Source organism: Vulpes lagopus, chromosome 2 (genome assembly GCF_018345385.1).
Source record: "Vulpes lagopus strain Blue_001 chromosome 2, ASM1834538v1, whole genome shotgun sequence".
In the NCBI taxonomy this organism is placed as follows: domain Eukaryota; kingdom Metazoa; phylum Chordata; class Mammalia; order Carnivora; family Canidae; genus Vulpes; species Vulpes lagopus.
This window is the reverse complement of record NC_054825.1, coordinates 174027693-174039723: the sequence shown is the minus strand read 5'-3', so window position 1 is coordinate 174039723 and position 12031 is coordinate 174027693. Positions and strand designations below refer to the sequence as shown.

The 12031-nt window shown below is 56.6% G+C and overlaps 1 protein-coding gene across 2 annotated transcripts; it reads left to right on the top strand.

Annotated features, from left to right (window-relative positions):
• The first annotated feature begins 5937 nt into the window (after window positions 1-5937).
• Window positions 5938-11949, top strand: FXYD3 (FXYD domain containing ion transport regulator 3). Of its 2 annotated transcripts, none has more exons than XM_041744733.1 (8): window positions 5938-6007; window positions 9048-9101; window positions 10190-10225; window positions 10330-10353; window positions 11073-11147; window positions 11229-11265; window positions 11568-11605; window positions 11735-11949. In XM_041744733.1, the coding sequence occupies exons 2-8, from the start codon at window positions 9062-9064 to the stop codon at window positions 11752-11754; spliced, it is 270 nt and encodes an 89-aa protein (XP_041600667.1). In that variant the 5' UTR covers window positions 5938-6007; window positions 9048-9061; the 3' UTR covers window positions 11755-11949. The 2 variants fall into 2 exon arrangements, with proteins under 2 accessions (XP_041600667.1, XP_041600668.1); XM_041744734.1 differs by having other exon boundaries at window positions 5940-6007; window positions 10193-10225.
• The last annotated feature ends 82 nt before the right edge of the window (window positions 11950-12031 follow it).

The following is a 12031-nucleotide window of genomic DNA, read 5'->3' as shown; positions in this document are numbered from 1 at the left end:
GAGGCCCAGAGAGGGAGACTGCCTTGCCTGAAGTCACATAGTGGAAAAGGGGTGGAGTTAGGATGTGAAGCTAGGCCTCTGGTTCCGAGTTCCTTCCCTCTCCACCTGTGGGCCTACGTGTGCGTCCAAAGTGTGATCTACTTGAGGAGAGTAGGGTACTTGAGTCATCTTGTTACCAGGCCCGGGGTACGGTAACTCTCAAGAACGGTTTTCATTCAGTCACTCAACAAATATTTCTTGGGCGCCTGCTATGTGCCGGGACCCTGTGCTTGGCGCTGGGGACACAGAAGGAACCGGACAACCAAGGTCCCTCCCTCCCAGAGCTGACGCTCCAGACATGAAAGAGACAATGAATATAACCAGTAAGTGTGTCATTATACACTAGGTCAGGAGGTGATAGCATGGGGCAGGGGCTCCAGGTGGAAGATGTAGTTTTAAATCCGATGGCCTCACCAAGAAGGTGATGTCTGAGCAAAGCCCCAGAGAACGGAGCTGAGGGAGGGACCCAAGTGCACCCTGCGAGAAGGAACCGCAGGTGCAAAGGTCCGGGCCTGGAAGGGCGCCCGCGGTGCCGGAGGACCAGGAGGGAGGTCAGTGTGGCTGGAGCTGAGTGAGCACGTGAGTGAGGGGTTGGGGGGAGGGAGATGATGACATCAGAGAAAACCAGGGACCAGACAGAGGAGTGTCTTAGGGGTGGCGGGGCACGGTGTGGACTTGGACTAGGAGAGACGTGCAGCCAGGGGAGGGCTCTGAGCCAGGAGGGCCCTGACCTGACTCAGGGGTTCGCACACAGTCTCCTTCTGGCTGCGGGCAGGTGGGGAACAGACCCAGGGCAGGCACGGGACCCGGGGCGTGGGGAGCAGCCGCTATGGGGTCCCGGACAGGGACGATGGAGGCCAGGCCAGGGTGGGGGCAGTGGGGGAGAAATGGTTGCTTCTAGAAATATTCTTTGTGGCCTAAGCCTCTTTTCTAACCTGTTGTCTGTTCTCAGGACCCTCAAATTTATGCGGGGTCCTCTTGTCCTTTGGTCACCCCCCTCCCCCATAAGCATACACATAGGCGCGGAGCCCGATGACCTGGCTTGACACCCCAACTTCGACCCTGAGAGAACCGTGTGCCTTGAGACCAAGCGACAACCCCTCTTTGCCACCCTTGCCCCCACTGGGAAGAGCGACGCCTGCCTAGCAGGAGGTGAGACCTGCAGCCGTAAAGCATCGTTGGTTGGAAATTGAGTGAGACAGTCAGCCATGGTTGGTAGGTGACCCAGGGACGTGCAGGGGTGCGGCCCCACCTTCTTAGAGCGGGGGGGGGGGGGGTGGGTAGAGTGGAAATGCTAGGACGGCAGGGGCCCTGCTGCCAGCAGCTGCTGGGTCACTGCCTCCCCACGGCCACGGGTGCCGGCCAAGCTCTTGGATCTGCAGACTCATGGCCCTGCCTCTGCAGCCAGGAGGGAGCCTGTCAACCCCAGGGCCAGCCTCAGAGCCCCGGGGACCCCCCCACCCCACCAGGCAGGGTTGGGCCCCCGGGGGGCGCGGACGAGGCAACCCACCCAAGCGAAGGAAAGGAAGACCTGGTGGGAGGGCGAATAAAGAACGCGAGCTTTTATCTCTGAAGAAAGAAGCATAAATGAAATTTATTTATTTTTCACATATAATATTTCATATGTACTACGTGCCAAATACCTCAATACACAATTTTCGAAGTCCAATTCAATTCTGCTCATGTAACAACTTATCCGATTCCAAATTTACTTTTTTTCCCCTACATTTGCCTTTTTTTTTTCCCCCTGCAGTTGCCTCTTTGGTGTTAACCTCAATTTAAGAATTTTTATTTATCTTCGCCAACTTTGATCTTGAATTTTTGTCACGCCAGGAAAGTTACATAGAGAGCACAACGAGGGGCGCCCGAGTGGCTCAGCGGATGAGGCGTCTGCCTTGGGCTCGGGTCATGATCCCGGGGTCCTGGGGTCGAGCCCCACATCCGGCTCCCTGCTCGGGCAGTGGGGGGAGTGGGCGTCTCCCTCTCCCTCGGCCTCTCCCCCTGGATTGTGCTCTCTCGCACTCTCTCTATCAAATGAATAAATAAAAAAATTTTTTAAGAGTACAACGAACTCAAACACTCCTTATGAAGATCCATCGATTCTTACTATTTTCCCTCATCTGCTTTTGCTCCATGTATCTGTGTCCCAGTTATTATTTTTTTTCCCGAGTGTCTTGCCTCTCAGACATCTCCTGCCTGTCTTTGGGCAGGTGGGCACTGTGAAGGATTCGATCTTCTCCACGGGCAGTCGCTGTCAATGCCTCTTTGGGAGGGGGTCACAAAACACAACCAAGCTTTTCCTTAACTGAGCCTTTCCCCGTCACTGTGGGCAGAGTCGGGATGACAGGCCTGGGGTCTTTCCTGTGTAAACCATGCCCCATCCATCCTGGGCCGCGGCCGTCCAGGGTCTGCCCCGTAACCGTGGCCCCGAAGGCAGATGCAGGTGTGAGATGGGAGGTGGGTGTCCCTGTCTCCCATTCCCTCCCATGAAGCCTCAAACCAGGCAGGACATGGCCCTGCCCCTCCAGCCACTGCTGCCAAGTGGGAATCTCCAAGCGCAGGTCGGATCAGGCTGTGTCTTCCACGAGAAGCTGGAAAGACAGATCACAGTTGGGGACATCCCGATGTTTAAATGTCGGCAACTGTGCATTTTTGCACCATGTTGCGAACCAAAGGAGGCATGTTGGGTTTTGGCCCCCCGCCCAGACATCAGAAGCAAATGGCAAAACCCAAATTAATAGAGCGGAGTCAGTGACACATGACACCCTATGGCTCTGCGTTGGTACTTCAGCGCGGCATTGCTGGACACTTTGTCGCGTCCAGAAGCTATCTGTAGGTTTGGTTTTTCTCATTTTGCAAGAATTCCCAAGATACTGAGAAATCACAGTTAATCATGAGCTTAGGCAGATTCCTCAGGGCCAAGTGATGTCAAAGCAAAATGAAGGGGAAATATTTCAAATGACTTTATTACCTATATAATAGAATAATATATGTAACATATTTACATATAAAAGATCATATATACATACATCATATATATATGGAGAGAGAGAGAGATTTTAAATATGATTGAAGTCAAATTGGCCTAGAAGACACCCCAAGAAAGATTCAACCCCCAGTAGGATGCAAGCAGCTGCACCCACCACTCCCTGCAAACCTCCCCCGAGTGTCAATGTGCGAACGTTCATCCATCCCCAGCCTGACGCACATGTGGTTATACAAGCACATTCTGGTCCAGCCCTGGGGGGTTGTTACGGTTGGCCTGGGTTGAATAAAAGCCCCATAAATGTCTGTATATCTAAATGCAAGGCCACTGTGATGAAAGATTCAGGAAACAAAGTTGGCGGAACTTGGTCCTGCAGGCTGAAACCAGTCCTTAGAGGTATTTTGTTGGACTTGCATAACTTTTTAAACCTACACATTAAAAAAAAAAAAAAAGTCTAGCCAACTTTTTATTTTATTTATTTAATTATTTTTATTTTTTTTAACTTTTTTTTTTTTAAAGTCTTCTCTACATCCAGCGTGGGGCTCAAACCCACCACCCTGAGGTCAAGAGTCACAGGCTGCAACCCACCAAGCCAGCCAGGCGCCCCTGAACCAACTTTTCATATCGGGAATTCCGTGTAAAGATTCGGGTCCCTAATATCAATTGAAAATATAACAGCAATTGCCTGGGATGGTGTGGAGACGATCCTTTATGGCTTTTAATTATACTTATTTTGAAGTAGGACATTTTCAGAATATAAAAATTCAAAAGGTACAAGAGGGAGGCGTCTCCTTTGGTGCCAGCCCCCCAGCCTCTCACTAACCAGAGTTATTTCATTCATGAACAAGTGTATGCAAATACATTCTCCACGCCCCCCAAAGGCAGCATACTCCTATATATCTTGCTTTTTTCTGCGCCCATAGTAGCGAGATGTCCTCTCTGTGCACGGAGCTTGTTCCAGTCGTGTTTGGGTGGCAGCCTTTTTTTTTTTTTTTAAGATTTTATTTACTCATTCATGAGAGAGGGGGGCGGGGCAGAGGGAGAAGCAGGCTCCATGCAGGGAGGCCCATGTGGGACTCGATCCTGGGAACTCCAGGATCACGCCCTGCGCTGAAGGCAGGCGCTCAACCCCTGAGCCACCCAGGGATCCCATGGGTGGCTGCCTTTAAACAGGACAATAGTTCTCCCGTTTGCCCAGCTGCCAGCGCGCCCTGTGGTCTCGTGCCCGTCCTGCTGCACTCGTTCACAATCCTTGCCTGGCCCCCTTGGCATCTCAGTTTGCAGACGCAGGCCCAGGTAAAGGACAGTCCAGCCCTGAGCTCAGGCCTCTTCTCCCTGATGCCTGCAGTTCCTGCACTTCCCAGCAGAGGGAGACACCACCCAAGCCCCAAGAGCACCTAGGGGGTCTTCCCAGGGACATTGCATCTTGAAAGTCTGGGCAAGAGAGGCTGTCTTCCCTGAGACAAAAGACCCCCTTAGCTGCACTGGGATCATCCCCTCCAGGCCTCCCTTGACTGTTTCTGTCTCCCCCTGAACCTCCCACTTTGATGGAGCCTCTCACCCCAAGTGCCCCCTCCACTCCTTGTAGGGACTTCTTAATGGGAGCAGGGCGGGGAAGGCCTTGTCCTAGTCTAGGCCTGGGATTGAAAAACTGCCTGAGGGAGCCACATAAAGAAAGCATGTATCTGGGCTTGCCTTCCTTGCTTCCCCAGCCCTTCCTGCTAGGAAGTGGGGGGGTCCTTTCTCCCTGGCCCCACAGACAACCCCCAGCAGACAACCCCCAGCAGAGTCTTGACCTCGGAAACCCCCTTTCCCCATCCTGCACTCCGCACTCTCCCTGGCCTGGCTCCTGCAGCCCTCCTCCCCGCCCCCGAGATGGTGTTGGGGGTCGCCTGGAGTCCAGCTGGTGGCCAGTGCAGAGCCACCCCTTTCCTGGCCCTGCCCCTCCCCATGACCCCAATCCTCCGCCAGCCACTCAAAGGCGCCTTGTTCTCCATCCAGCCCCCAGACAAAAGTCCCTCTGTCTAAAAAGGCAGAATTAGGGGGAGGGGGCACCCCAACGAGGACCATGTGGGGGCCTACACAGACCCCAGCCAGAAGGAATGCCATGAGGAGGAGGGGCAGGAGGGGGGAGGGAGGGAGGGGGCCTTGCACCGCTGCGCAATGGTCTTATCCGGAGTGGGAGGCAGCCTCCACCCCAACGCCCTCGGCCTGGACCCAGGCATCTGGCTCCCAGCACCCTGGGGAAGAGCCCAAGCTAGGAAGGTCTGCCCATGCTCAGAAACCAGTTCCCAATCTCTCCAGGGCACGTTGGGCACTTGGGAGCGAGGTCATGGTCTAAAGCCCGAAGGCGCCCACCCTTCCACTCCTAGCCCTTGTGCACCCCCGCTCCCACCTCATGACCTTGGTCCTATCAGCATCTTCTGCTGACCCTCAAGGGGTCGGAAGCAACAGGCGATCTGGAAAGGGACTTCAGATATCCCGATACTGCCACCAAACCCTCCTGGACCAAGTGTAGCACACAATCTAAGTGACAGACATGAGATTATCACCCCAGTGCCTCGCCTTCCCCCCACCATTCTTCCAGACAGAAGCTTTGCTGTTGGAGACCTCAACCTTCTTCCTTCCAGGTCCCTTCCACGGGGGCGAGACATTGAAGAAAGCCCCCTCTCCTGATGTGAGGAGCAGATTCCGGCCCATCGTATGCCCCCTCCGCCTACCTGAGGCTGCTGTGACCTTGGGGGCCTCAGGGAGCACCCTGGCTGGGAAGAAGGATGTGGGAGCTGTCTCTTTAAGAGCAGGAATGGGGTGAGAGAGCCCCAGAGCTTTAGGGAGTCCGACTTGTTCTCTACGACTTGTTCTCTACCTGCCCAGGTTTGCCTAGGGCGTGGCAGCTGCGGATAAAGGCAGGACTCAGGCTTAGCAGCCGCATTCCCTCCCCTCTCTCCCAGAACTTTCCAAGCCTTCTGGGGAGCCACACAGGTGAGCGGCTGGGTCCCCTCCCTCCAACACCCTCTTGGCTCTGCCCCCAAACCACTGCAACTTTCCCACTGATCTCTCTTAAAGACACTAACTAGAACTTCCTCCTTGCAAGGATTTTTCCGGGGGGGGGGGGGGTAAGGAGCAGGAGGCAGGAGATTAGACAAAGCATCTTCCATTGGCCTGATGGGGGGGGTCCCCCCCACCCTGATCATTTTGCCTTGAGGGGGCTGGGTGAGTGAGCTGGGACGAGGGTAAGGTCCACATGTGGGAGCGGGGTGCCTGGGTGGATCGCGGGTGTCGGAGTGGACCAGAAGCATCTAGGTTGGGCATATCTGGGTGGCCAGCATTGGAGAGGGGTGCCTGGGTGGACGGGGGTATCCAGGTGGATCAGGGCCAGATTGAGGGTATCAGAGTGGATGCGTGGGCGGCGGGGTGGACTTGGGGTGTCTAGGGATTGAGGAGTGTGGGTCCTGGAGACTTCTCAGGAAAGGGGATGGTGGCTTCCTGGGGAAGCTATAAAGTGGGGAGTTGGGTAGGAAATTCCAGGGACATGGGGGAGTCATTCTGCGTGGGCTTGATGGCCACCGTCACAGAGAGGCCAGCAGAGCGCAGGCGGTGGAACCGGCCATCGCACTGGTGTTGGGACCTGCAGGGCAGGGAGGGAGCCCAGAGGGGTGTGTAGAGCCCCCATCTGCAGGCTGTCATCGTCTCCAAGTCCTCACACCAACTACAGTCCCTTCGGGAGCAGCTCAGGGCCCCTTCCAATAGCAGCCTGGGCCGGGAAGGGAAGGTGAGGGCAGCCTGCACTGCAGGAGAGCCAGGCTGGAAAGTTTGCCCTGGGGCTGGGGTGCAGCTGAGATCACCCCTAGGTCTCCCCTGTGCCAGGGACGCCCGGACAGGCCCTGGGGATGGGGAGTAACAGAGCCCTCACAGCCGGGGGGACTTGGTGCATTCCATGGGAAGAGGTTTCAGAGCTGGGACTCTGGGCCCTGGGTGAAGCAGACAGCACTAAGCTGAGTGAGCAGGGGTTACGAGGCCGTGGCAGCAACGTGGGGCGACCACGGTGCCAACATCATTGAGCGGCGAAGATTCCATGAGTGGGTAAGTGTGAAGAGCTGAGACCAGTGCCTGGCATGGGGTAACCGCTCAAGTAGGCCCTAGCTCTCACTACGGAGGCATCCTCTCGGGTGACAAAGCCTCACGAGGTAGCTTTATGTATTATTTATTTTTTAAGGATTTTATTTTTTTATTCATGAGAAACACAGAGAGAGGCAGGGACATAGGCAGAGGGAAAAGCAGGCTTCTCGCAGGGAGCCCGAGGTGGGACTCGATCCCAGGACCCTGAGATCACGACCTGAGCTGAAGGCATATGCTCAACCACTGAGCCACCCAGATGCCCATGAGGCAGCTTTAGAGGATAGGTGGTCCTGCTACAGACCTGCGCCCTGAGCCACCAGGCTGTCCTGCCCACACACCCGCTCCAGCTCTTCTCCCCAAATCTCTGGGGTCCTAAACGCCTTAGTAATGCTCCCCAAAGCTACAGGCCCCTCCTGCAAGAAATGGTTGCATTTGAGTCCACTGTAGGGGGTTAACCGCTGAGAGGATTGCCAGGACCTGAGTGGGCACAGGGACAGGGAGGAGTGTGTGAGAGCAGGCAGGAAGGAGAAAGAAACTCAAGGTGGGGGTTACGTGAAGGGTACGGAGGGAGAGATCGGAGAGAGATGGGTGGTTCTCTTCAGCTGTAGAGAGGATCCTGGGGATGGAGCAGGGAACGTCCAGGGGCTCAGTGAAATGACGGCTGGGACAGATCACCTCCAGGGGTGCCAGGGGGTGCAATGGGTGAAGACACAGCAAGGTCGCTGGGCAGCGCCCAGCACAGGATGGGTCGGAGGACAGGCGAGTTCTGGCTGTCAGCATTTTGACAGTGTATGCTTGTGGCAGCGGGGCAGGGGCAGGGGCTGGGGCAGGGGCAGGCGCAAGGGCTGGGGCGGGGGCAGAGAGAGGACATGGGGGGGTGCACAGAGAGATGGGGCTTATCTCAGGCACTCAGGATGGGGGCAGGGTGGGCTGATACCAGACCAGGAAAGGGACGGAGGGATTCTTTTTGCTGCATAGCCCTGTCTGGGGAAAGAGGAAATAAGAGCTGCCAAGAGGAGCTTGGCAGGAGCTGGGGCAGGGGCAGGGGCGGGGGTAAGGGCTGGGCAGGGGCAGGAGCTGGGGCAGGGGCAGGGGCAGAAGTGGGGCAGGGGCAGGAGCTGGGGCAGGGGTAGGGGCAGGGGTAGGGGCTGGGGCAGCGCAGAAACCAGGGCTTCGAGGGTGTGGAGACAGATGGGGCTGGGGCTGCAGCCAGGTGGCTCCTCCCTGCTCTGGCCCCCACCCCCACCCCATCCCCCTGCACCTCCACCACCTCCACCCCAGGCTCCAGTGCTCTCCTCTGCACATCCTGCTCTGAGCAGCCTAAGGAGCCAGCTCCGGCCTGACCCGGGGCCCAGCCCAAGGTCTGCAGAGCCTGGGCAGGGCGGGCAAGCTCCGAGCTGTCTCTGGGAGACACACCCGGGAACCCGGGCCTCCTGCCACCTGGCTCCCAATATCCCGTTTCCCAAAACACCCCGAGGCCCTGAGAGTCCTGAGTGACAAACAGCGGCTGCAGAGCCAGGCTGCTTTAAATCCTGCTCCCTGGCAAGGTGACCCTGCGCACCCATTTTAACCTTTCAGGGCCTCAGTTTCCCCAACCGTAAGATGGGGATGGCAGCAGACAGCGCCTCCCTCTTTTGGTCACCAGGGCGATTCCCGTAAAGCCCCAAACCGGTGTCCAGTGAGTTATTACTGCGGCTCCTTGCCAGGTCTCCGTCGTCGCCCACCCCCCTGTACTCTGCGGCTCCTTCTTACCTTCCAGCCGTGGGTGGGGGCGGGGGGGTTAGTGCCAGCCTTTCTGCCCCGGGGCGAGCTGTGTACCCTGGGTGGGAGCAGAGTAGGAGAGGATCGGGAACCAGAGGCCCTGCTAAAGCTGGACCCTCCCCACCCCCCCCCACCCCTCCAGGCCAGCTCGCTGACATGCAAGAGGTGGTCCTGAGCCTGCTCATCTTCCTGGCAGGTGAGCACCTGTGCCCCGGGCTGCCTTTTCCCCAAACCCCTCCACTGAGGGGTGGCAAAGCCCCACGTGTGTGTGTGTGTGTGTGTGTGTGTGTGTGCGCGTATGTGTGTCTCTCTCTCGTGCTTCCTGCCTCCCCTGTGGGGTGGTGACTACCCGGACAGCATCTCCTTGAGGGGGAACCGGTGGCTGCAAAGTACACACGGAGACAGCGGCTCACACTGTTGCAGAGTCACCGTCTTGAGGCCTCCTTGATGGGACGGCTCAGCCCTGTGTGCTGTGTCTTTACCACCTCCCCAGCACCTTATTAGGAGAGGTAACTGGGAGCTTAGTGGATGCAGCAGCTACAGGAATCCTCAATTTCCCCAGCTGTAAAAATGAGGACAATACTGGTCTGTACTTAGCGCTGTCGTCGTGAGGATGATGCAAGTTAGTATGTGAAAAGCGGTTAGAACGGGGCCTAGTACGGAGTAAGCACTATGTGCTTGTGCTTTAAATATAATTAAAACTTATTAATGGCCCTTTGACAAAAAGAACAGAGCTTAGGGCCAGAGCTCAGGTAGCCTGCTGCTTCTGGCCAGAATGTAATCCTAGTCCTTTGCTTTTATTGTATTTTTTATCCCTTACATTAGGCAAGACTGGCATTCCATTCAGGGTAGTGATAGAAAGCTGCATTTCTTTTAAATACAGTGTATTGGGTTTATAATTAGTAATTCGCTCTAAAAGGAAGTGGTGAGCACACACCAGAACAGGTGCGGTGTGGACGAGGCTCTGAGATGGGAACCGGTACCATCTGTCAGCGTGACAAGAATGTTGCTCCGTTTCTGCAGGAGGCAGGGTTAGCCAGGTGTCTGGAAGCACCAGGTGGAGGGGTGGTCCAAAGACACCCCGAGTAAAACGGATTTAGGGAGGCAGCATTCAGGCGGGGCTCTCCGGGGTTGGGGCCAGACCCCTGTGCCCTCAGCAGGTGTGTGTGTGGGGTGACTGTCCACCAGGGGACCCTCTCTCAAGGCCCCCGAGGCCCTGCGGCCCTGCCTGCCGGCATTGCTGGGGCCAGCATGGCCATCCCCTCTCCTTCCTGCTTCTCCCAGCAGGCCTGCCTGCCCTGGAGGCCAATGACCCAGAAGGTGAGTCGGACACGTCCACCAGGCTCGCCCCCAAATTCTTCCCCGCACCCCTGCCCTCCTGGCTGTTGTCCTGGACTCATGTTCTTTTTTTTCTTTCCTTGCAGATAAAGACAGTCCTTTCTACTATGGTGAGAATTAGTGCCGCTGTCTCCCAGCTACTACCCCCTCCCCACAGCCCACTTTGTGCCAAGGGGCCCCCACAGGTTGGGCAGGGGTCTGATGTGCGTGAAACAGGGGTGAGGATAGGAAGAGGCAGGGATGGGGGGCAGGCACTGAACTGTCGACAATAATAAAAGGAACGAGCCCTGCCAGTCTGGTCCTTGGGAAGGTTCCCTTCCAGCAGGAGAGACGCACACAGGAAGCCAGGCGGTTCACAAGGAGCCGTTGTTAGGGTTCAAATCCACTGCTGGGAGGAGGCTCGCCTTGCGACAACCGCCTGGGTGGCCTCCCTGCTGTTGCTCAGACACAGCACACACACTCCAAGCCTCCAGACCTTTGTGCCTTCTGATCCCTCTGCCATGGCCTCCTGCCTTGCCTCCTCGGGTCCCTGCCCAGAGAGGCCTTCCCTGACCACCCTCCCTAAAAGAGCTGCCCTCTGACTTTTTGTTCCCTGGCTCTGCTTATTTGTCTTCAGACAGATAAGCTTATCTCCACCTGACCTTCCATTAAATCTCTTATCGCTTGTTTGTTGGGTAAAGGGAGGGCTGGGGGGCTGCTGTCCTCTCGGCTCCGTGTCCCCAGCTCCCTGCCCGTCATAAGGCGCCCGATACCTACCTGTCGAATGGAGGGAGGTTGGGCTGGGGAGGACACAGGCAGGCATCGATAGCCTCCTCTGGGTTTCTCCTAGACTGGCAGAGGCTCCGGATCGGTGGGCTCATCTGTGCCGCGGTTCTGTGCACCATCGGCATCATCGTCCTCATGAGTGAGTGGGGACCCTGGTGGCTGAGCTGGCCGGGCAGGGCTGTGGGTCCCCTCCCCGCAACCGTTCCTTCTCCCCCAACAGGTGGGAAATGCAAATGCAAGTTCAGCCCGAAGCCCAGGTAAGATGGGTTCCCTGCGTGTCCGCTTCACACTAAGCAATGAACACATTTCACTGGTGAAAAGAGCTAAATCTTGCAGAAAGAGGCCTCCCAGCTCTGCCCTGGAGAATTCCCGCCACTGAGATTTCCCAGGTTTATTCTTTGGAGCTGATAGTCTTCAGAGGGCCCTGAATCCTGGCAAGCTTTGCTCCCATTCCAGGAAAAATAGCCAGGAAGCTATGTCAGGGCAAGCTGAGAATCCTCTAGGCTTGAGGGAGAGGACAGGTGGGTGGATACAGATCTCACCGCTTTTCTTTCCCTAGCCACCATCCGGGGGACGCCCCACCTCTCATCACTCCAGGTAAGACAGGAACAGAATGGGCGTGCAGGGAACACAGGATGGGAGGGGTGGGCGCGTGGGAGTGTGCGCACGTGCCTTGGGGAAAAAAACTCCATCTGCTCTCACAAGCGGACCCATCATCTCTCCCAGGCTCTGCCCAGAACTGCTGAGGATGCATCACCCAAAAGGACATAGAGGTCCCTTCTCTTCCCTCAAGTCCTGGCTCTGCACAGGAGCCCGGACACCAGGATAGAATTCTCCTTCCTGGCCTCAGACCACCTTGCCAGGGCTTCATCTTACCTCTCTCCGGAGGGGTCTTTTTGTCCAATTTGTATTCTTAACATTGATCTCGCCTCCTGTCCAAAGAGCCTCAAGACTCCCTATGTGTACACGGGGGTGGGCTTTTGAGGACTGGAAGGTGGATGCACACTGGCAGCTGGTGCAGAA